Source organism: Ranitomeya variabilis, chromosome 1, assembly GCF_051348905.1.
Source record: "Ranitomeya variabilis isolate aRanVar5 chromosome 1, aRanVar5.hap1, whole genome shotgun sequence".
Classification (NCBI taxonomy): domain Eukaryota; kingdom Metazoa; phylum Chordata; class Amphibia; order Anura; family Dendrobatidae; genus Ranitomeya; species Ranitomeya variabilis.
Window position 1 is genome coordinate 870,982,757 of NC_135232.1, and position 25,832 is coordinate 871,008,588.

The window sequence follows — 25,832 nt, forward strand, 5'->3', positions numbered from 1 at the left end:
GTCTACTACTAGGACAACCCCTTCTTGATCTAAATTTTTGGCCTCTATACAATAAAAAAAGCCTATACTCACCTCCCGTGATGGCGTAGTCTTGCGGTGTCGGCACTCGCTCTCGCTGGGGCGACCTCGCTGTTGTCGTGACATGTGACCCGGGTGCCCAATCAGCGCTGGCGTCACTGTCTGTGACTTCTGTCGAATTGAACATGAAGAGCAAGTCCAGGATGCAGCTGATCTCGGACTTCCTCTTCATGTTCATTCTCCCACGTCCATTCCAAGTCGGTTTATGTTCATGGCATTCTATTGTAGCTGTTTCTACTTGTTATCTCAGCACATGTTTGTATATTGCCCTTATAGCAGACTGTGGCGTATTTGATATTTGATATAGCAGAGACTTTTCTATTCCTTGTATCTAGGGATCTCTCTATTATTATCATTATGCACTTGGCACTTTATGGGATATGATTGGGGTCCCTTATATTTATTTATTTTTTGCTGCTGCATATATATATATATATATATATATATATATATATATATATATATATATATATGTCTTGCTTGCTGCTATACGTTACATGCATTTTTTGCCAGTTTTGCACTTTATTCATATAGGCCATATTATTCATAATTGTAGTTAGCCTACACTGTGTTGATACAGCTCAACCTTCCGCTTTGGACGTGGCACTCAGGTGTCACTTTTTTGCCCCCTTTTTTTTATCTTTATGCATCATGACTTTTTCTATCTATAAAGAATTTTTTTTTGTTTTTGTCTATATAAAAACTTGCTGTGATTTTTAGCTCAATATTGCTCTGTGGTCCATATATTTGCTTGTTTGGTTTCTATATTACATTTATGGATGAACTTCTATAATTTGGCTTTTTCTTTGGTAAATCAATTTGTATTAAGGCAGGGACAGTAACACCAGCTGATTGGGCACCAGGGTTACATGTCACAACAACAGTGTGGGAGCCCCGGGGAGAGCAAGTGGTTACACTGCAGGAACGGGCCAGCACGTGAGGTGAGTATAAGCTCTTCTATTTAATATGTTGGCACTCTTGAAATTGTTCCAAAAAACGAAGTATTACTCTCAGGAAATTATTGAAATTTCACATTTGGTAATACACATATTTGTTTCCTTTATGTGTATTTAAACAACACAAAAATAAACAGGAAAAAAAGGAAAATTGGTCATCATTTTACACAAAACCCCAAAAATGGGCTGGATAAAATTGTTGGCATGCTCAACTTTGGTTGCACACCCTTTGGAATAAATAACTGCAATCTCTCTCTTACTATAACCATCAACAAGCTTCTTACACCTCTCAACAGGAATTTTGGACCAAATTTATTTTGAAAACTGCTCCTGGTCTCTCATATTTGAAGGATGCCTTCTCCTAACAGCAATTTTAAGATCTCTATATAGGTATTCAATGGGATTTAGATTCTGACTCATTGCTGGTCACTTCAAAACTCTCCAGCGCTTTGTTTAACTTCATTTCTGGGTGCTTCTTGAAGTATGTTTAGGGTCATTGTCCTGCTGGAATACCTATGACCCAGAAAGCAAACCCAGCTTTCTGACACTGGATGCTACATTGTGACCCAAAATTCTTTGGCAAACTTTAGATTTCATGATGCCTTGAACACAGTCAAGGTGCCCAGTACCAAAGGCAGCAAAGCAACCCCAAAGCATCTTTGAATCTCCACCATATTTGACTGCAGGTACTGTGTTCTTTATTTTGGAGGCTTCGTTCTGTTTTCGGTACACAGTAGAATGATGTGCTTTACAAAAAGCTCTATCTTGGTCTCATCTGTCCCCAAGACACTGGAGTTGGTTACTGGTGGGCCCTTGGCACCCCACACCGAAACTGGATATAGAGATGTATACATTCAGCATCACTGTTTAAATGTGAGTGGCAAATATTTGGTCCAAGTTCAGCCAGAATTAACCGTAACATTAAAAGACTGAGCTTATTAAGGTTGTCTTTAGGCTTAGCTAAAATTAGGAGTACTGTAGACTTATAAGGCATATTTCATTTTTAAATGCCCAGCTTTTCAGTTCAGAATGACAAATATTCCTACTTACTGTATATAGTGAGAGACTTCCTTCTCTGCATTAGTGCATACTGTATTTTTTTTCATTTTCATTTTCAATTTCAGGAAAACGGTTATAAACACCATGAGGAAGCTGTAATGGAAGCAGCTTATTTGCTTTCCCACAACTTATAACTGATTGATGGCTGAATAAAATTTACGGCCCATGGCACAAAAGGACAGTTGTTAGAATATAGGAAAATACTGAATATTTCTGTTAAAAAGAGAAGGATACATTATTTTCTTCTCTAAATTTCCAGCTCAAACCAAAGATGTCAGAAGCATATTATTACATAGCTTGTAGAGATGTGTATTACCTTTCATTTATTTATAATAAAAAGTGTTGAAAGAATTGCACAACATGCCAAACAAAGCAATCTGCAAGGCCTAGCATTTCTTATGATGAATAATTGTTCCTTGGGGAAAAGTAGAACAATTAAAATGAGTTTATAGAAGTAGAACTAAAATGTCATTTCCGATTCTTCTGAAAAAGTCTAAATAGGATTAACTTGTATAGCTATGTTTAGCTCCGGGCTAGTTCAAAGAATTGTTATCAACTGTTGCATATGGCTGTGCCAGAGATAATTTCTGACTTTTTCACATAATGCATTTGCTTGGATGTACATTTTGGTTTATTCACTTACATTCATGCATAACAAAAAAAGGTTTCTTAAGTTTACTTAAGCTTATATCTTGAGAATTAATGTATTATATTTTTCAGAACTCCAACGGCGGGGACAACACACACTTTTTCTGAAAGGAACACATGCACAAAAAAATCACAGTCCATTAGAGCACATAGCCTACATGGAAATCACTTAACAAATCACAATCATATATATGTTACTTGATTATAGTGTCCATTTATTCCAAGTTCTTCACAAGGTGGACAGAGAGGAAATCATGTATAGTATCAATGAGGGCAGTAAAAACAGGATGTAGGAAAGGAAGAGAGCACATGAAGAGCCAATAGGTGCAGGATAGAAGCTGTGATGATACTTGAGCTAATAATGATAGCACTAACTTGGTTACACATACACCTCACATCCAGCCTACATTGCTGGAGAGACATTCCCACGAGACAGCAATTCAAAATTTGTATTATACTGCGAAATGCATATCAAGGTGATGGGGAAGGGGTCTGAAATTATGAAAGGAATGAAGGTTCTGGGCTGAAACGTGATGTAATCTGTGATCCCTGACTTGCCCCGTGTCTGTTGTCTTTCTCTGTCTGCCCTTTTCCCAGCACTTCTCTGTTTCTCGGTTATATTAGCTGGTTTTCTGACTTGGCCTGTATTCGGACTTATTTCTGCTTTCTGTCTTTGCCTTATCCGCTTTCGACCTTTGCTGAATGCCCTGGCTTGCTCCTGACCACGTATACTTCTTACTCCTTTTTGTACTTTGCATCTGAACGGTTTCTGACTTGCTTGTCTGACCACTCTCTCACCACTTGGTGTCCCAAGGTCCCTCTGGTGGAGGTTGCGTTTTACTGCACTGCAGCAGCATGACACTTATTTAAAGTTTTAAAGGGAACCTGTCATGTAAAAAAAATACTATCAAAGTTATGGGGTTATTTTGCAGGTTAATAGAATTCTGAAGCTGTGTGACTGCCACATTAAATGACCAGCTGCTGGTAGGAAATTAACTTTACTCCTCGTGGCAGCCTTCAGCTTTCAGTCATAGAAGCAGAGCTGGTACAGTTTCAGTCATTGCTCAGTACAAAGTGAGCAGCAGCTGTAAGCCCACCCAGGCACTAAATGACAGGTGGCCCTGCATAGCTTCAGAACGCTATTATCTTGAAGATTAACCCAATATCTGGAGGTTAATAGTATTTTTTACATGACTGGGTTCCTTTATGATGTTTGCATAAAAGTAGAACATTATAGTGCATTTCTCACTATATGTAGCACTTTCTGCAGCTGTTTCTTTTTTCCTCCATGGGAGTCCCTTAATTCTGACAGAAATTAAAAGAAACTTGACAGTAGTTACATGCTGCCCGATTTACAAGAAACATGTTTCAGGCCCTCTCCAGCAGAGAGAGACCCGCCTCCAGGTATGGACTGGGGCTGAAATTCAGCCCTGGCATTTGAAATCACACAGGCCCATGTTGTCCCCGTCCCCATGAACCAGATGGGGATATATTACTAATATTACCCTGGATGGAGGATAGGAAGATTTACTACAAGACCAATATATCTAATGATACCCGTGGCCTGCTGGGGTAAGTGACGGAGTCAGCAACTTTGTGCTCCATCACAGCTCTTAACAGTATGGGTATCTTGAGAACACCGATTCTGTTAACAACCTAGCAGACAAGGCAGCCCATGACCAGACAGGCCCTTCTGGCATTTGCCAAAATTGCAAGATGGCCAATCCGGCCCTGCCCGTCACTACAGTGCAGCGGGTGGGCATAAGCTGCGGGGACACGCCTGTATGACTAATCTTCCGTGTGGCTCAGTCCCCGATGGCTATTAAACTATGTTTTTCTCTGAAATGCTGCAGCATTGCAGAGGTAAACATATATGCCTGAAATCATCATTATTAGCAACATAGTCAAAAAAGAGAGAAATAAAAAATCAGAACATACAAAGAGAAAAGGACAAGGATCTACATGTTTCATGCATAACAACTCTTAGTCCTGACTGAGAGTGGCTTATGTTTGAAATGCATAGACCTGTTTCCTTTTATTCTCTTTGCATGTTCTGATTTTTATTTATTCCCTTTTTTAAACTATGTTGCTAACAAAATAATGTTTTAATATACGTACCTCATTTCCTGTGAAGGCTGAATTTTTCCATTTTGCTGCTATACTGTATCTACTTCCAGCAGTCGGTCTGGAGCCTCCTTAATTCATGGCATTTTTCAACAGTTCATGAGTAGTGTTGAGCGATACCGTCCGATACTTGAAAGTATCGGTATCGGAAAGTATCGGCCGATACCGGCAAAGTATCGGATCTAATCCGATACCGATACCCGATACCAATACAAGTCAATGGGACTCACGTATCGGACGGTATTCCTGATGGTTCCCAGGGTCTGAAGGAGAGGAAACTCTCCTTCAGGCCCTGGGATCCATATTAATGTGTAAAATAAAGAATTAAAATAAAAAATATTGCTATACTCACCTCTCCGACGCAGCCTGGACCTCACCGAGGAAACCGGCAGCGTTCTTTGCTTAAAATGCGCGCTTTTACTTCCTTCCGTGACGTCACGGCTTGTGATTGGTCGCGTGCCGCCCATGTGGCCGCAACGCGACCAATCACAGCAAGCCGTGACGTAATTTTCAGGTCCTCAATGCCTAATTCTAGGCATTCAGGAATTTAAAATTACGTTCCAGCTTGTGATTGGTCGCGTCGCGGTCACATGGGCGACGCGACCAATCACAAGCCGTGACGTCACGGGAGGCAGGAGACGCGCGCATTTTTAAAATTACGTCACGGCTTGTGATTGGTTGTGTGCCGCCCATGTGACCGCAACGCGACCAATCACAGCAAGCCGTGACGTAATTTCAGGTCCTGATGCCTATTTCTGCATTGAGGACCTGAAATTACGTCACGGCTTGCTGTGATTGGTCGCGTCGCGGTCACATGGGCGGCACGCAACCAAACACAAGCCGTGACGTAATTTTAAAAATGCGCGCGTCTCCTGCCTCCCGTGACGTCACGGCTTGTGATTGGTCGCGTCGCCCATGTGACCGCGACGCGACCAATCACAAGCCAGAACGTAATTTTAAATTCCTGAATGCCTAGAATTAGGCATTGAGGACCTGAAAATTACGTCACGGCTTGCTGTGATTGGTCGCGTCGCGGCCACATGGGCGGCACGCGACCAATCACAAGCTGTGACGTCACGGAAGGAAGTAAAAGCGCGCATTTTAAGCAAAGAACGCTGCCGGTTCCCTCGGTGAGGTCCAGGCTGCGTCGGAGAGGTGAGTATAGCAATATTGTTTATTTTAATTCTTAATTTTACACATTAATGTTGTTTCGATACCGATACCCGATACCACAAAAGTATCGGATCTCGGTATCGGAATTCCGATACCGCTAAGTATCGGCCGATACCCGATACTTGCGGTATCGGAATGCTCAACACTATTCATGAGCCAATATACAACTTTTTTATTTTTTGTCAATAGAAGTTGTGAGGCGTGCTTACATATGCCACGTATAGTGAGCATCACTGTGAGCGGTGAACGTAACCGCCATATACATGACACCTATGACGAGAACTGATGGCTCCTCCTGAGCTGTAAATGAGTTTGTTTTATCCTTGTAGTAATACTTTCAGACTTTCAGTAAGGCAGACAGTCAGCATTCATTAACTCCATATCTGCAAGTAAATACAATTTTCCAAGGTGACAGGTTCCTTTTAAGAAATGGTTTACGAGTAGTGAACATACACTTTAACTGTCCATTAATGATAATTAAAGGAATCATATAACATAAACCAATGTAAATGATGTGAGTAAATGGTTCCAGTAGAAATACTCTACCTTTACAGTTATTTGGGTACTCAGCCTTTCTGTTGCTGATGAAAATACAGAAGATTTTTGACGCTTGTATGGCTCTTCAATCCTATCCTTAACCTACATCATTTAAAGAAAGGTAAAATAATTATAACAGGTCCAGATGAAAAAGTAAAATCAACAACACATACAATTGCATATCTGTAGAGCAGCGCTGTTCGCAAACTGACCTGTAGTCAGGAAAGTCGCCATATGAATAATAGAAAATATGTCGTTGACAAGGCAACGCAATATAATTTTGTTTTGCAATTTCCCATAATGAGACATGTAAATTGTACGTTATAGTGACAGAATCATAACCAGAGAACAGAACAAGACTTCCTGCGAGGTGTGTACGCTTTGCTGTTACAAGGTTTTATGATCCATTTAGTCATCGAAAATAAATCTTGGTCACTGTTGTTTCAAAAAACTTTGCATAAATCAATAATACTGTTGAATATAATAAACTTTGTAATATATCTTACAAAAATATGCTTATGATTTACTTCTTGCCATACCCTGCTTCCTGAACTTACTGTGCACACTGAAATAACTTCTTAAATTTGTTTTGGTCAAAGCAAGGCTTACTGCCAATACAGCGAGGTGCAGGTTACACCTTATAATATCCTCCTGGGAGGGGGAGAAAGAGGGAGGCACCCATAGTACAAGAAGACAGCCATATGGAGCTGCAACTTTAAGCAACGGCTTTACCTCAGTCCAGGTCTGCATTCAGACACACAACTACTCTTTCTGTTTGTGCTAAGTATGTGTATACACATATATACAGCTCTGGCAAAAATTAAGAGACCACTGCAAAATGTTCAGTTTGTCTGATTTTTCTCTTTATAGGTATATTTTTGAGTAAAATATAAATTGTTCTTTTATTCTATAAACTTCTGACAACATGTCTCTGAATTTCCAAGCAATACATTTTGTATTTTTTTCTGAAAAGGAGTAATGGTCAAAATTAAAATAAAAATAACAAGTGCTTTCAGACCTCAAATAATGCAAAAAAACAAGTTCATAATCGTTTAGAAACAACAATACTAATGTTTTAACTCAGGAAGATTTCCGAAATCAATATTCTGTGGAATAACCATGATGTTTAATCACAGCTTTCATGCGTCTTGGCATGCTTTCCACCAGTCTTTCACACTGCTTTTGGCGCAAAAATGTAAGCAGTTCTTCTTTGTTTGATGGCTTGTGACTATCCATCATCCTCTTAATTACATTCCAGAGGTTTTCAATGAGGTTCAGGTCTGGAGATTGGGCTGCCCATGACAGGGTTTTGATGTGGTGGTCTCTTAATTTTTGTCAGAGCTGTATATACAGTGAAGGAAATAATTATTTGATCCTTTGCTTATTTTGTAAGTTTGCCCACTGACAAAGACATGAACAGTCTATAAGGTAGGTTAATTTTAACATTGAGAAATGGAATATAAAAAAAATCCAGAAAATCTAAATGTATAAAACTATATAAATGTATTGGCATTTTGCAGTAAGAAATAAGTATTTGATCCCCTACCAACCATTAACCCCTTCCCGACCTTTGACGCCATGTAGGCGTCATGAAAGTCGGTGCCAATCCGACCTGTGACGCCTATGTGGCATCAAGGAATGATCGCGTCCCTGCAGATCGGGTGAAAGAGTTAACTCCAATTTCACCCGATCTGCAGGGACAGGGGGAGTGGTACTTCAGCCCAGGGGGGGTGGCTTCACCCCCCCCCGTGGCTACGATCGCTCTGATTGGCTGTTGAAAGTGAAACAGCCAATCAGAGCGATTTGTAATATTTCACTATGAAAACTGGTGAAATATTACAATCCAGCCATGGCCGATGCTGCAATATTATCGGCCATGGCTGGAAACACTGGTCTGCACCCCCCACCGCCACCGATGACCTCCCCAGTCCTCCATCCTGTGCTCCGCTCCCCTCCATCATCCTGTCCGCTCCCCCGTCCTCCTGTCCGCTCCCCCGTGCTCCGATCCCACCCCCCCTGCTCCGATCACCCCCCGTGCTCCGATCCCCCCTCATACTTACCAAGCTTCCCGGTGTCCGTCCGTCTTCTCCACGGGCACTGCCATCTTCCAAAATGGCGGGCGCATGCGCAGTGCGCCCGCCGAATCTGCCGGCTGGCAGATTCGTTCCAGCTACATTTTGATCACTGTCATAAAACCTATCACAGTGATCAAAATAAAAAAAAATAGTAAGTGACCCCCCCCCTTTATCACCCCCATACATAGGGACAATAATAAAATAAAGAAAATATTTTTTTTCCACTAGGGTTAGAACTAGGGGTAGGGTTAGGGGTAGGGTTAGGGGTAGGGTTAGGGGTAGGGTTAATGGGGTCACTTGTAGGGGAGCTCCAATGTTTAGGCACACAGGGGTTCTCCAAACGCGACATGGTGTCCGCTAACGATTGGGGCTAATTTTCCATTCAAAAAGTCAAATGGTGCGCCTTCCCTTCCGAGCCTTGCCGTGCACCCAAACAGTGGTTTACCCCCACATATGAGGTATCGGCGTACTCAGGAGAAATTGCCCAACAAATTTTAGGATCCATTTTATCCTGTTGCCTATGTGAAAATGTGAAAATGAAAAAATTGAGGCTAAAAGAATTTTTGTGTGAAAAAAAAGTACTTTTTCATTTTTATGGATCAATTTGTGAAGCAGCTGAGGGTTTAAAGTGCTCACTGTGCTTCTAGATAAGTTCCTTGGGGGGTATAGTTTCCAAAATGGGGTCACTTGTGGTGGAGCTCCAATGTTTAGGCACACAGGGGCTTTCCAAACGCGACATGGTGCCCGCTAACGATGGAGATAATTTTTCATTCAAAAAGTCAAATGGCGCTCCTTCCCTTCCGAGCCTTACCATGTGCCCAAACAGTGGTTTACCCCCACATGTGAGGTATCATTGTACTCAGGAGAAATTGCTCAACAAATTCTAGGATCCATTTTATCCTGTTGCCCATGTGAAAATGAAAAAATTGAAAATATTGTGAGAGGCTGTGCTGCGTGGTATCAGCCACTGTACAATCTTGCTCCATAGCCACCTGCTTGGCATTCAAAGCTTCCTCTTTGAGATTCTTCAGCAAACTTTTTAATAGACAGTGCAGCAGGATGGTTACGCTGATAATATCATCATCAGCGCTCACCACCTTGGTGCAGTACTCAAAGTTTTGAAGAACTTCACACAGGTACGCGATCCACACCCACTCGGCAGTTGTCATGTGTGGGGACTGAATGTTACTCTGACGGGCATTGAGAACCTAGAATTCACAGACTGCCCTCTGCTGCTCACAAAGCCTTGCCAACATATGGAAGGTCGAATTCCTGTGTGTGGACAGGTCACAAATCGGTTGGTGACAAGGCCAATTAAAGCACTGCTGCAGCAAAGCTAGACAAGGGAAAGCCTGAGATGACTGTTGGAAATGTGCGCTGACATGACGTACCTTGACAAGCAGGTCAAGGCAAGTCAGGGTATGTTTTTAAAAACCGCTGTACAACCAAGCTCAGCATGTGGGCCATGCATGGAATGTGCACCAGCTTGCCGAGCTTTAAAGCCCCAACCAAGTTACACCCATTATTACACACAAGCAGACCTGGTTGGAAGTTCAGCTGGGAGAGCCACTGATCGGTCTGTTCTTTTATCCATTTCAACAGCTCAGCTGTGTTGAGCTTAATCACCTAAACAGATGAGCTTCAGCAGAGAGTGCTGCCACTTCACGTAGGCAGTGCTGCAAATTTCCCAGCTGGGGAGTGATGGTTTCCCTGAGGAGGAGGAGGAGGAAGAGAGACAGGAACTGGAATACGAGGAGACTGAAACCCTGATGGAAGTTGAGTTTGCTATTCTTGTTGTGGGTAAGATGCATGATTTCCTAGCCTCTGTCTCTTGAGCACCCTAAAAGAGTGCCACATATGCCTAATGCAAACTATTGTTACTCTTTTTTGTGTGAACCTTTTTTCGCACCTAAAGGATGATGAGTGAAGGTTTTTCATATAGCACAAATGAAGTAGCTGATATTATTTCTCATATCAATATATCCAGCGATTTTCTCCAAATACCTCCACATGAGTATCGAACTAGGGACTATGAACATGATTCAAAGCATCTGATCAATCTGGAACTGCATTGTGCTACAATAGCAGAGTATCTTAAAGCCCAGAGAATGCCACATGGTCTAAGAGTGTCTGTACGACCAACTATCTTCAAAGAGAATGTTGATTTTTGTAAAAAATGTGAACAAATTTCTAACGAATGCTTTTTTGACTTAATGACTCCTACTTTAGAATCTTTACAGAAGTCTATTGGCTCAGTCAAAGAACGTGTCCAATCCACTGAATCACAACTTTCTTCATCTATGATCAGTGAGAACTTCAAAACAACCAAAAAAAAAGTGCTATATTGAATCAACATCGTCAAGGCTCTGAACAGAAAAAAAGACTGAAATTCCTACGTGACGCGGAGGACTATAATAATAATTAGGTACATAGATGGCAGGACTCCTTTCCATCCAGAGATTCTTACAGAAGCCACAGAGCTGCATCCGACACGACTTATTCCAGTTCAGACAACAAACGTTACTCTCAGCAACAGTGTCTTTTTTTAGGTGACAACAAGAAGCGGAGGTTTCAAAAAGGAAGACGAGAAGAGGGGGACAGTGCTGCAGGATCATCAGTAGCCCCAATTCTAACAAGATCCCAGGTATGGAGACCGGTTAGTCATCAATATTTCCTCAGTGGATTTGAGTACAACACAAATGTCACTTTTTCAAAAAGGACTTTCATTTTGCCCTGCCTATAAATTGGACACTTTTCAATAAAATATGGACTTACAGTGTTTTTTTTAGATCCTTAAGATTAAAGGTACATTTTGGTAAACAGGATTCTGTTGTAACAAATTCATCTCTGTCAGCTTCCACGCCTATAAACCTTAGAGATCTAAACTTACATATTAAGAGTAATTTTATGACTCCCAAAAATAGCCATCCTATTGAGACCTTTATAGGCCTCATCAACCCCTTACCGACCTCCGCCGTACTATTACAGCGGAGGTCGGATCCCCTGCTTTGATGTGGGCTCCGGCGGTGAGCCCGCATCAAAGCCGGGACTTTTTTTACCACTTAGATAAAACGTAACCTAGACATGTTTGGTGTCTATGAACTCGTAATGACCTGGAGAATCATAATGGCAGGTCAGTTTCAGCATTTAGTGAACCTAGCAAAAAAGCCAAACAAAAAACAAGTGTGCAGATTGCACTTTTTTTGCAATTTCACCCCACTTGTAATTTTTTTCCCGTTTTCTAGTACACGACATGGTAAAACCAATGATGTCATTCAAAAGTGCAACTTGTCCCACAAAAAACAAACTCTCACATGGCCATATTGACAGAAAAATAAAAAAGTTATGGCTATGGGAAGGAGGGGAGCGAAAAACGAGAATTGTCATGATTCTCAATGGCGAGAGAACATAGCCCAGCATATATGAGAACTAGCTCTTGGAAGATGGAAACTATACTGACCATGAACTAAACCTGCCGCACAACTAGAAGTGGCCGGGTAGCATGCCTACGTTATTTTATCCCTAGATGCCCAGCGCCAGCCGGAGAACTACCTAATCCTAGCAGAGGAAAAGACAGTCCTGGCTCACCTCTAGAGAAATTTTCCCAAAAGGCAGACAGAGGCCCCCACATATATTGGCGGTGATTTTAGATGAAATGACAAACGTAGTATGAAAATAGGTTTAGCAAAATCGAGGTCCGCTTACTAGATAGCAGGAAGACAGAAAGGGCACTTTCATGGTCAGCAGAAAACCCTATCAAAACACCATCCAGAAATTACTTTAAGACTCTAGCATTAACTCATAACACCAGAGTGGCAATTTCCGATCACTAGAGCTTTCCCGACACAGTAACGAAACAGCAGCTGTGAACAGGAACAAAATGCAAAAACACACAAGGACAAAAGTCCAACTTAGCTGGGAGTTGTCTAGTAGCAGGAACATGCACAGAGGCTTCTGATAACATTGTTGACCGGCAAGAAACTGACAGAGGAGCAAGGTTATATAGCGACTCCCACATCCTGATAGGAGCAGGTGAACAGAGGGGATGATGAACACAAGTTCAATTCCACAAGTGGCCACCGGGGGAGCCCAGAATCCAATTTTCACAACAGTACCCCCCCCTCAAGGAGGGGGCACCGAACCCTCACCAGAACCACCAGGGCGATCAGGATGAGCCCTATGAAAGGCACGGACAAGATCGGAGGCATGAACATCAGAGGCAGTGACCCAAGAATTATCCTCCTGACCGTATCCCTTCCATTTGACCAGATACTGGAGTTTCCGTCTGGAAACACGAGAGTCTAAGATCTTTTCCACAACGTACTCCAACTCACCCTCAACCAACACCGGAGCAGGAGGCTCAACGGAAGGCACAACCGGTACCTCATACTTGCGCAACAATGACCGATGAAAAACATTATGAATCGAAAAGGATGCAGGGAGGTCCAAACGGAAGGACACAGGGTTAAGAATCTCCAATATCTTGTACGGGCCGATGAACCGAGGCTTAAACTTAGGAGAAGAAACCCTCATAGGGACAAAACGAGAAGACAACCACACCAAGTCCCCAACACAAAGCCGAGGACCAACACGACGACGGCGGTTGGCAAAAAGCTGAGTCTTCTCCTGGGACAACTTCAAATTGTCCACCACCTGCCCCCAAATCTGATGCAACCTCTCCACCACAGCATCCACTCCAGGACAATCCGAAGATTCCACTTGACCGGAGGAAAATCGAGGATGAAACCCCGAATTACAGAAAAACGGGGACACCAAGGTGGCAGAGCTGGCCCGATTATTGAGGGCGAACTCCGCCAAAGGCAAAAAAGCAACCCAATCATCCTGATCCGCAGACACAAAACACCTCAAATATGTCTCCAAGGTCTGATTAGTCCGCTCGGTCTGGCCATTAGTCTGAGGATGGAAAGCAGACGAAAAAGACAAATCTATGCCCATCCTAGCACAGAATGCCCGCCAAAATCTAGACACGAATTGGGTCCCTCTGTCAGAAACGATATTCTCAGGAATACCATGCAAACGAACAACATTTTGAAAAAACAGAGGAACCAACTCGGAAGAAGAAGGCAACTTAGGCAAGGGAACCAGATGGACCATCTTAGAGAAACGGTCACACACCACCCAGATGACAGACATCTTCTGAGAAACAGGCAGATCCGAAATAAAATCCATCGAGATGTGCGTCCAAGGCCTCTTCGGGATAGGCAAGGGTAACAACAATCCACTAGCCCGAGAACAACAAGGCTTGGCCCGAGCACAAACGTCACAAGACTGCACAAAGCCTCGCACATCTCGTGACAGGGAAGGCCACCAGAAGGACCTTGCCACCAAATCCCTGGTACCAAAGATTCCAGGATGACCTGCCAACGCAGAAGAATGAACCTCAGAGATGACTCTACTGGTCCAATCATCAGGAACAAACAGTCTACCAGGTGGGCAACGATCAGGTCTATCCGCCTGAAACTCCTGCAAGGCCCGCCGCAGGTCTGGAGAAACGGCAGACAATATCACTCCATCTTTAAGGATACCTGTGGGCTCAGAATTACCAGGGGAGTCAGGCTCAAAACTCCTAGAAAGGGCATCCGCCTTAACATTCTTAGAACCCGGTAGGTACGACACCACAAAATTAAACCGAGAGAAAAACAACGACCAGCGCGCCTGTCTAGGATTCAGGCGCCTGGCAGACTCAAGGTAAATTAAATTTTTGTGGTCAGTCAATACCACCACCTGATGTCTGGCCCCCTCAAGCCAGTGACGCCACTCCTCAAAAGCCCACTTCATGGCCAAAAGCTCCCGATTCCCAATATCATAATTCCGCTCGGCGGGCGAAAATTTACGGGAAAAAAAAGCACAAGGTCTCATCACGGAGCAGTCGGAACTTCTCTGCGACAACACCGCCCCAGCTCCGATTTCAGAAGCGTCGACCTCAACCTGAAAAGGAAGAGCAACATCAGGCTGACGCAACACTGGGGCGGAAGAAAAGCGGCGCTTGAGCTCCCGAAAGGCCTCCACAGCATCAGGGGACCAATCAGCAACATCAGCACCCTTCTTAGTCAAATCAGTCAATGGTTTCACAACATCAGAAAAACCAGCAATAAATCGACGATAAAAGTTAGCAAAGCCCAAAAATTTCTGAAGACTCTTAAGAGAAGAGGGTTGCGTCCAATCACCAATAGCCTGAACCTTGACAGGATCCATCTCGATGGAAGAGGGGGAAAAAATGTATCCCAAGAAGGAAATCTTTTGAACCCCAAAAACACACTTAGAACCCTTCACACACAAGGAATTAGACCGCAAAACCTGAAAAACCCTCCTGACCTGCTGGACATGAGAGTCCCAGTCATCCGAAAAAATCAGAATATCATCCAGATACACAATCATAAATTTATCCAAATAATCGCGGAAAATGTCATGCATAAAGGACTGGAAGACTGAAGGGGCATTTGAAAGACCAAAAGTCATCACCAAATACTCAAAATGGCCCTCGGGCGTATTAAATGCGGTTTTCCACTCATCCCCCTGCTTGATTCGCACCAAATTATACGCCCCACGGAGATCAATCTTAGAGAACCACTTGGCCCCCTTTATACGAGCAAACAAATCAGTAAGCAGTGGTAACGGATATTGATATTTAACCGTGATTTTATTCAAAAGTCGATAATCAATACACGGCCTCAAAGAGCCGTCTTTCTTAGACACAAAGAAAAAACCGGCTCCTAAGGGAGATGACGAAGGACGAATATGTCCCTTTTCCAAGGACTCCTTTATATATTCTCGCATAGCAGCGTGTTCAGGCACAGACAGATTAAATAAACGACCCTTAGGGTATTTACTACCCGGGATCAAGTCTATGGCACAATCGCACTCCCGGTGCGGAGGTAGTGAACCAACCTTGGGTTCTTCAAAAACATCACGAAAGTCGGACAAGAATTCAGGAATCTCAGAGGGAATAGATGATGAAATGGAAACCAAAGGTACGTCCCCATGAGTTCCTTTACATCCCCAGCTTAACACAGACATAGCTCTCCAGTCGAGGACTGGGTTATGAGATTGCAGCCATGGCAATCCCAGCACCAAAACATCATGTAGATTATACAGCACCAGAAAGCGAATAACCTCCTGGTGATCCGGATTAACATGCATAGTCACTTGTGTCCAGTATTGTGGTTTATTACTAGCCAATGGGGTGGAGTCAATCCCTTTCAGAGGTATCGGAGCCTCCAATGGCTCCAAATCATACCAACAGCGTTTGGCAAAGGACCAATCCATAAGACTCAAAGCAGCGCCAGAGTCGACATAGGCGTCAGCGGTAATAGATGACAAAGAACAAATCAGGGTCACAGATAGAATAAACTTAGACTGTAAAGTGCTAATTGAAACAGACTTGTCAGGCTTCTTAGTACGCTTAAAGCATGCTGATATAACATGAGTTGAATCACCACAATAGAAGCACAACCCATTTTTTCGTCTAAAATTCTGCCGCTCGCTTCTGGACAGAATTCTATCACATTGCATATTTTCTGGCGTTTTCTCAGTAGACACCGTCAAATGGTGCACAGGTTTGCGCTCCCGCAGACGCCTATCGATCTGAATAGCCATCGTCATGGACTCATTCAGACTCGCAGGCACAGGGAACCCCACCATAACATCCTTAATGGCATCAGAGAGACCTTCTCTGAAAATCGCCGCCAGGGCGCACTCATTCCACTGAGTAAGCACAGACCATTTGCGGAATTTTTGGCAGTATATTTCAGCTTCATCTTGCCCCTGAGACAAGGACATCAAGGCCTTTTCCGCCTGAAGCTCTAAATGAGGTTCCTCATAAAGCAACCCCAAGGCCAGAAAAAATGCATCCACATTGAGCAACGCAGGATCCCCTGGTGCCAATGCAAAAGCCCAGTCTTGAGGGTCGCCCCGGAGCAAGGAAATTACAATCCTGACCTGCTGTGCAGGGTCTCCGGCAGAGCGAGACTTCAGGGACAAAAACAATTTGCAATTATTTTTAAAATTTTGAAAGTGAGATCTATTCCCCGAGAAGAATTCAGGCAAAGGAATTCTAGGCTCAGACATAGGTGCATGAACAACAAAATCTTGCAAATTTTGTACCTTTGTGGCGAGATTATTCAAACCTGCAGCCACACTCTGAAGATCCATTTCAAACAGGTGAACACAGAGCCATTCAAGGATTAGAAGGAGAGAAAGAGAGGAAGGCTGCAGTATAGGCAGACTAGCAAGTGATTCAATTAAGAGCACACTCAGAACTAGAGGGAGAAAAAAAAAAAAAAATTGTAGCAGACTTCTTTTTTCTCTCCTTTCTCAGCAGTAATTTAACCCTTTTTGGGCCGGTCAAACTGTCATGATTCTCAATGGCGAGAGAACATAGCCCAGCATATATGAGAACTAGCTCTTGGAAGATGGAAACTATACTGACCATGAACTAAACCTGCCGCACAACTAGAAGTGGCCGGGTAGCATGCCTACGTTATTTTATCCCTAGATGCCCAGCGCCAGCCGGAGAACTACCTAATCCTAGCAGAGGAAAAGACAGTCCTGGCTCACCTCTAGAGAAATTTTCCCAAAAGGCAGACAGAGGCCCCCACATATATTGGCGGTGATTTTAGATGAAATGACAAACGTAGTATGAAAATAGGTTTAGCAAAATTGAGGTCCGCTTACTAGATAGCAGGAAGACAGAAAGGGCACTTTCATGGTCAGCAGAAAACCCTATCAAAACACCATCCAGAAATTACTTTAAGACTCTAGCATTAACTCATAACACCAGAGTGGCAATTTCCGATCACTAGAGCTTTCCCGACACAGTAACGAAACAGCAGCTGTGAACAGGAACAAAATGCAAAAACACACAAGGACAAAAGTCCAACTTAGCTGGGAGTTGTCTAGTAGCAGGAACATGCACAGAGGCTTCTGATAACATTGTTGACCGGCAAGAAACTGACAGAGGAGCAAGGTTATATAGCGACTCCCACATCCTGATAGGAGCAGGTGAACAGAGGGGATGATGAACACAAGTTCAATTCCACAAGTGGCCACCGGGGGAGCCCAGAATCCAATTTTCACAACAGAGAATGCAAAAACGGAAAAGGGCAAGGTCTTGGAGGGGTTAATCACAAGGTTGATAGGTTTAAAAAGGATATATGTAGGTGGTACCTTCATTGCCCGACCAACATGTCAAATTTAGAGCGTCAAGCATTGCAGTCTTTAGTCAAAACAAAAAATTTGATAATTAAACCCACCGATAAAGGAGGAGCAATCATAATTATGTATAAAACAGATTATATAGAGGAGGTTATGAGACTATTCATCATTGATCCACCTAATGTTCTGAGGAAGGCCGATTAGGCTGAAATATCAACTCTTTTTTTATGCGGATGTTTCTGTTTTTTCTATTTGTGCAATAAATATATTATTTCAGCATTGAAAAGGAGTGCCAAGTTCTATTTTTCTTCTGGTTTATGGACTGGACCTAACTGAGCACCCTAAAAGAGCACCACATAAGCCTAGTACAAACTATTCCAGCCTCTGACTCTGTCCTAAACTTCAAGAGGTTTTGCGCCAGTCGCACAACTGCTAGAGAAATCGAGGAATATTATTTAGCAATGAGATTTCAAAATGGATGTTACTATATGCTGGCACTGAGGAATTTTATTTTGCTGTAAAAAATTAAAATAAATAGGCTGCTACACAGGAATATTATGTAGCTCCACCAAAAATGGTTTTGTATATGCTGGTACTACCTACAGGGCCGTATTTGCCACTAGGTACTTGAGGGCACGTGCCTAGAGCACCAGGATGCGGGGGGCGGCACCTGAGCAAGGTTTTTTTTTAGTCCGAGGTCGACCCACCCACCCACCTCAGTCTTCCGGCTGCGGGGGGTCTTGGATCTCACACTGTCACCGCTGTGGAGGGCGAGGCACTGCCGAGGAGGAATGGGCAATGTACTGCACAGCTGAGGGGGCGTCCTGCCTGCACCGTGTCCTCCAGGACCCCCTCCTCTATGTCCTCAGCGAGGTGGAGCTTCACACACAGAATCCCCACTCCTGCCTGACTTCATTGATGAGAGAGAAGAGAGAGAGCTGCAGAGGGGACCCTGGCACCGAGAAACCTCCACACCTTCCCTAAGGACTATGTTCAGTAGGCGCTCCTGGAGGAGACATTCCGGCAGATCTGTGAGTACTGCTACCTTGCTGCTGCTGCAGAACATCTTGCAAGATTCACTGTGGTTAGCTCTAGAGATGAGCGAATACACTCGTTACTCAATATTTCTCGAGCACGCTCGGGGGTCCGCCGAGTATTTTTTTAGTGCTCGGAGATTTAGTTTTCATCGCCTTAGTTGAATGATTTACAGCTATTAGCCAGCATAAGTACATGTGGGGGTTGCTTGGTTGCTAGGGAATCCCCACATGTAATCAAGCTGGCTAATAGCTGTAAATCATTCAGCTGCGGCAAAGAAAACTAAATCTCCGAGCACTAAAAAATACTCGGAGGACACCCGAGCGTGCTCGGGAAATCTCGAGTATCGAGTATTTTTGCTCATCACTAGTTAGCTCCAAACTATGTATCTAGTGAGTCTATGATATCCTGGGATTTGTAGTACACAGGCTGTTGCTGTGCTGCAGAACTTCTCTGTTAATCCAGCTTTTTCTGCTGGGACTTTAGTTCAGCAGTTGCAGCTTGCTACTCTTTACCTGTTACCTGCTGGGGTTATAGTCCCACAACAGTAACTTTTGGACTGCAGCAAGTTGTTACCTTGCATTGCTGCTGCAGAGCATCTTGGAAAGGTTGCACTTTATCAGGTTTGCAACCTGTGTCTAGTTAACAAGTTTATGATATGCTGGTTATTATAGTTGTGTGACTGCTGCAGAACATCTTGGACACATCTAGTGTTTGAGCTACTGGGACTTGTAGTCCCATAGAAGTTGAACAATTACAGTTTGTAGATAGGAATGATGCAGTAATTTACCAGTTAGGACTATAAGGCATGGCCTCAACTCAACCTGATGATACAGTGTGTTTTGTAGAGGTGGAAGCTGCCGCAGAACATCTTGGCCAATAGTGACATATTCAGCAAATATTCCCATAAAAGTTGAAGAGATTGAAGGTTTAGGACTATGCTCCAGCGTCCTCTACCTAGTAATATGATTTGGTTTGCAGATGCAAGCTGCTGCAGAACATCTTGTGGATATTTCGGAACTAAATCCTAATTTGTGCTGCTAGAGTTAATCAATAATTGAGCTAATATAAGGAGACATGATGCAGGAGACTGGATGCTAGGACCCCCATCATTCCCAGTTACTACACATACGAGGTCACCCCATTAATGGGATTGTCAAAAGTTCTGCTTTGTTAGCGCCCCCTTGTGCTGTGTCTGGTATTGCAGTTCAGTCATATATCTTTTTAATATAGAGTGACTATTTGGGGATTTAAGGGGTCCTAAAGTTGGTACCCCCCTTCACCATATCTAATCAGTTTTATATTAATATTTACATATAAAATATGTACATTGTTGTGAATAGCATTTATATACATTTCTCACCCATCAGTTGTCTATTACACTAAGGAAAGTGACATTGACTGCAACACAAATGTGCAACAATTGCTTTATGCTGCTGCCCCATCGCATGGGGTTGCATTATGATCCACAAGGTATTGCAACTGCGACAATCAAGTTGCAAAAAAAAATCCAACTGGTTTTGATTCTTTGTAGCAGTACCTAGTGGGTCACAATGCAACCCCATTCACCTGCATTATAGAAGCGGCTGTGTAATGGCCAAAGTTGACGTGTAGCCCCAGCTTAATGAAAAATGACTATTTTCACAGCGAGAGGGTCCTAGTTGCTGGTGTCTCTCAATGATTTGTTCTATTTAACTCTCTTTTATACAGCACCATTATTTCCATGGCACTTTACAGACATCATCATCTACAATCCCTATCAATATGTCTTTGGAGTATGGGAGGAAACGGGAGAACTCGGAGGAAACACAGGAAGAAAATAGTAACTCCTTGGTGGTATATGAACCCAGGACCCCAGCGCCGAAAAGCAGCAGTGCTAACCACTGAGCCACCATACAGTGCTAACCACTGAGCCACCATACACTGCTAACCACTGAGCCACCGTGCTAATGCATTCTTACTGAGAACATCCTCTATATAGCTGTTGTATATGAATGATATTTTCAACAATGTATTTCTTGCCTGATAATTGTCCATTATACCTAAAAATGTCTAAAACTCGTCCAATACTAATCCTAGCAATTTTCTTTTGGTTTTGTATGATTGTCGTTTAATGCCTGTCAATAATTACGGTTGAATCTGACAACAAGGCATTTACCTGCTCATCACTTGTCACATTGTAACCCGTCCAAATCCTGCTGATTAATTCTCAAATACCATGATGCTGAGGAGAAGAAAGGGAGCTGCACCTGACTCCAGCCATAATGTCATTAGCGCAGGGCACAATGCCCCGACTTCAATAATTCAGCTGCCTTCATTCAGTACGCCATACGGATGTGTCCTTTCCTGTCAGACTTGCTGTAAATAACTTGTTGAAGATAAGCAAGGTTAAAGTTTACAATTGCACTTGTTCTATATTAATATTATTGTTATTTATTGTTAATTGCTATTGCTATTTGGACAACCCCTTCCCATTCCCCAGGTTTGCTCCCATTAAAAGGAAAATGCCTATGCTGACCCCTTGTGTTGACTCTGTTCCACCAGTGTCGGCACTTGTGGTGAGACAAAACAACACTACTAGCAGCCTTTTTTTTTTACGTTGCTGCAAGTACCGTATTTGCCGGATCACGACAAAACCGCAATTGCCGCACATGTCCGCAAGTCCCATAGGGAATGAATGAGGCCGAACGGAGTGTTGCCGTAAGTGATCTGTTATGCGTCAGTTGCGGAAAAACTGCCGGATCTGCCGTGAATGGCCGACAGTGTCTGCATTAGTCATACTCACCAATGGGGGAGGCAGCACGAAAAGTGCCTAGGGCAGCAGAAACTCTAAATATGGCCCTTACTACCTAATATTATTTGTCTCTACAAATAGCTGATTTTTATATTTGGTAGTGGATGAAACCCTCCCTATTCACCCTCATCCCACAGTCTGTTCATAATACTAACTACTAAACAACACAGTGGAAAATAGCAGAGATATGTAGAATGTACTTGCAATGATGAGAACACCCAGGTGCCAGCCTTTAACTCTCCCTCCTATTAAATCGCTCCCTACATTATCTCTACCTAACAAACAACTAAACTTTACAAACTTCAGCTCTTAAAAGAGCTTTTTGGAATCAGTAACGCTCACTATAATCTCCTATCACTCTCCCTATGTTCAAACTATGCTCTCCCTACGCTGTTTCCGGCTGCAATGTGGGCAAGATGGCGTCGGCAGCCTTTAAATATCACCTATGATGCTGGAAGGCCAGCCAATCACAGTAATACCACACCAAAGATGGCGCCGGCATTAATGTGATTGGCAAGCCAGCCCAGCATGTTCATTGGCTGCAAATAAAGCACCAGACATGCTGGGTGGGTCACTCGAATATACTGAGGCGAATACCTAATTACTCACCGAGTAACGAATAGCCCAAATACCGTACTATTCATGTGAGTAACGAATAGCGCTGAATGTATTCGCTCATCACTACTCAGCTAAAAGGACATCTGGAAACTACAGGTTAATAATTTGCCTGCCAACAATGTTTAAACTGCTCACTGGTGTACTGGCTGATAATAAGGACAACTATGAAGCGAAGAACAGCTTACCCATGGAACAAAAAGTAGAAAAAGATGGAGTAGAAGCAAAAAAGATCAGTTCCTAATTGATAAACTTATCCTAGAGAACTATGAAAGGAGAAAAACAAATATGTACATGGGCTGGATTAACTGCAAATAGGCATTTGATTCAATGCCTTGCAGATGGATTATCAAATGTTTAGAAGAGACTACTGTCAGAAAAACATCAAAATATTTGCAGATATGTCCGAGGGATAGGCCTGAATGCTGAGCGGAAAAGACATGTATTACCACAACTCCTAAACCTAAATCCGTTCCCAATATTTATCCAGAATTGAGGCTAACTACCTCACAAACTTCCTTCCCTCTCCTAACACATACACCAACCAGCTCTGCGGGTGATCTGCGAGGTGAAAACTGGAGGTCCATACCGACACCTTGGCCCTAATTGTTGTCTCAGACCAGGAGACGTGACACCAGTGAGGGTGACCTCTTGAAAAGGAGATCCCGTGTGCCTCCCTCCTTACTACGCAGACTCCAGACCAGCAGCGTCTCAGCAATACTACACCAAACGTGCATCCTGTGGATGGAGAAGTAGTGCTCGGGACTTTAACACATCAATGTCCCAGTACTATTGGCCAGAAGCTTTCTCCCAGGGGTCAACAAATGCTTACTGGTGTACTGGCCGATAATAAGGACAACTATGAAATGAAGAGCATATTACCCATGGAAAAAAAGGAAAAAAAAAAGGAGGAGCAGAGGCACAAAATACCAGTTCCTGATTGATAAAATTATCCTAGAGGACTGTAAAAAAGTAAAAAAAAAATGGTCTGGATTGATTGCAAGTGGGCATTCGATTCCCTGCCTCTCAGTGAATCGAATGCAATGTCTCAGCAAAAACATCAAAATATTTGCAGAAATGTCAAAGACACACTATACAGTAAGACAGAAGTGATGGTCAGAATGAAAACTATGGACTAATCAAAATCCAGAGGGATAGGCCTGAATGCTTAGATGAGAAGACATGTATCATCACAGCTCCGAAACCTATTTGTCCAGAAGTGAGCTAATCAGGGGGTGTTTACCTTCCACTGGGGACCCTTCTTCCTGGATACCATCTCACAACTTTTGTGGCCAAAAGCAGCTGCCTTACGTTTACATGATCTCTTCAGCACAATAATACATATGAGTCACAGCCTTTCTCTCTCCTCTCGACCTCTACAAGGTGTGGGCAAAAGACCTCAGCACCCTTGGTCAAAAGTTAATAATTATTAATTTCTGAAGACGTGCTTTCCCTATGAGACCTAACTTGGGGGCCGGAACACATTGGAAAAACACAACCCCCAGGTAGCACCAGGCATTTCTTTACTCCTTTCTTTACTTTATATCCTTGCTTAAGCTCATCCATTTGATTTTTTACACAGCCCTGTTGGACTTTACTATCACTCAAGTACCATTGACTCTTATATACAAATATGTCCATCCTTTCCATGGGACTGTTCGCTTTGCACAATGTATCTGCACTTTTGAGCTAGTTATGATTTGTTTACTATGCCTGTTTATTGCCTGTCCAAGGTGTGGTTCCACTCTTTTGGCTTACCATTGTTATCACCCTAATACCAGTGTTTATACATGTTTTTATGAGTTTGTTCAATAAAGCCTTAACTTCTTATTCATGGTTCTTTGGTTCTATTCCTTCTGATATGAGTTCATTGGGAAATGGAAGCAGAGTTATTTAAGGGACAGTGCTGTTAAATACAAGATTTACTTTATTACTACACCACTGCCACCTGCTGGCTTACGTAGAATACTGCAATCCCCATTCACCTGTGTAGTGGATCTACCTAGATTCTTTATATTTGCTATATCTACGTGCAACTCAGGGAGCTACCCATGAGCCACATTGAATGACATGATTGGCCAACGACAATAAGCTAAAAGCTAAAAACAGTTTGTATAAACTCCTCCCTATGAACAAGTGGTGATTCTTTCTGATGTACGTTCAAATCCAAAAATAGTTTAAACTAGCAAAGAGCGCTCCAAAAGCTCTACTGAAAGATCCACATCTTGCAAAAACAAGGTGAACTACACAAATTCATAAGGAAAAAACTTTCTACCTCTCAACCAACCTGTAAAAAGTCATCCTTCCATTCTTTTAATACTGCACCAATGGAGGAATCTGATTCCAGCAATGAAGACTCGGAAAGTGATTAATTATCCATTGACGATATGTGGTCTACTAAGTTACGTGGATACTTCAGCTATCTCACCAAAGCAACAGAATCATTCAACATGAAGGACTACAATTCACCTGCGGAGCGTAACCAGATTATGACCATTTTACGAAAAAAGAAAGCAAAAATCTTTTTTTTCAAGAAACACACTTTAAAAATGTCCGTATTCCTGATCTATCTCATTCCGCATTTCCAACTTTTTTTTAATAGTTGTAGCTCCTACTACTCTAAAGGAGTAAGCATTTATATTAATAATAATTTAACAATAATTTTAATTCTATAACACTTTACATTTTAGTATTAGCAAAGGCCTGTTTACTGAAAAAAAAACCTGTAAAAATATATAACCTTTGTTAAATATATTAGAAACACATAGTGTAGATACCCCTCAGTAGAATTGTCTATATGGTCTGGGCTATAGGATACTATAAGGAGACCACTTCCCCTAATATAGCTGGAATGATATCTTTCTAGCCAATAACAACCTAGGTCAGGGTCAAGCTACATGGATTATTAATATGTTAGAAAAGATGAGCCTTTTCAGTGAGGGATTACTCGTCATGGGTAGTTCCATTAATATCTCATTGAACCTTTTTAGATACTTCTACAGGTCATACTACCCATTCCCAGAAAGCGATTAAGAAAATTCACTCCATAATCAAACAGTAAAGGTTTTACGGATTACAGTATCTACTCATACAAAGTAACAACCTCCCACTTGTCAAATCCACCTTTAAAGCCTCAAAAATACCTTTGGTCCATGCTTCAATATTCCCAGAACAAATTTTTGCCACAATACCATGTTCAAACCAATCTCTACCAAATGCGGACACTCAGCTATGGGCTACAATTTTAGCTAGAATAAGTGTAGTTCTGCCAAAACTAATACATCCAGATCAAGCTGGCTTTGTGAAAAGTAAAGAAGGGAACCTTCCTTCAGCAAAAATATGAGTCAATGGCTCTTACTCTCAAATTTTTAATATCCATTATGAATCCAGGTAGGGGAGCCCTCTCTCCCCCTCCCTCTTTATATTAATAGTGGAGACTCTTATGCAAAAAATTAGACAAGATCAGACCATTCAAGGCCTAAAAGTAGTACATTTGGAACAAAAAGCTGTAGCTTTTGATGATGACCTTTTACTTTTACTTGCAAATTTCAAACAATCCTTCCC

General features: G+C 42.6%; 1 protein-coding gene across 6 annotated transcripts in view; it reads right to left on the reverse strand.

Annotated features, from left to right (window-relative positions):
* STPG2 (sperm tail PG-rich repeat containing 2) overlaps positions 1-25,832 on the reverse strand; it is a 1,269,209-nt gene that overhangs the window by 918,462 nt on the left and 324,915 nt on the right. For all 6 annotated transcript variants that reach the window (XM_077277541.1, XM_077277534.1, XM_077277546.1 and 3 more), the window contains one exon: positions 6,585-6,677. In XM_077277541.1, coding sequence (XP_077133656.1) covers positions 6,585-6,677 — 93 coding nt within the window. The remainder of the gene's footprint in view (positions 1-6,584; positions 6,678-25,832) is intronic.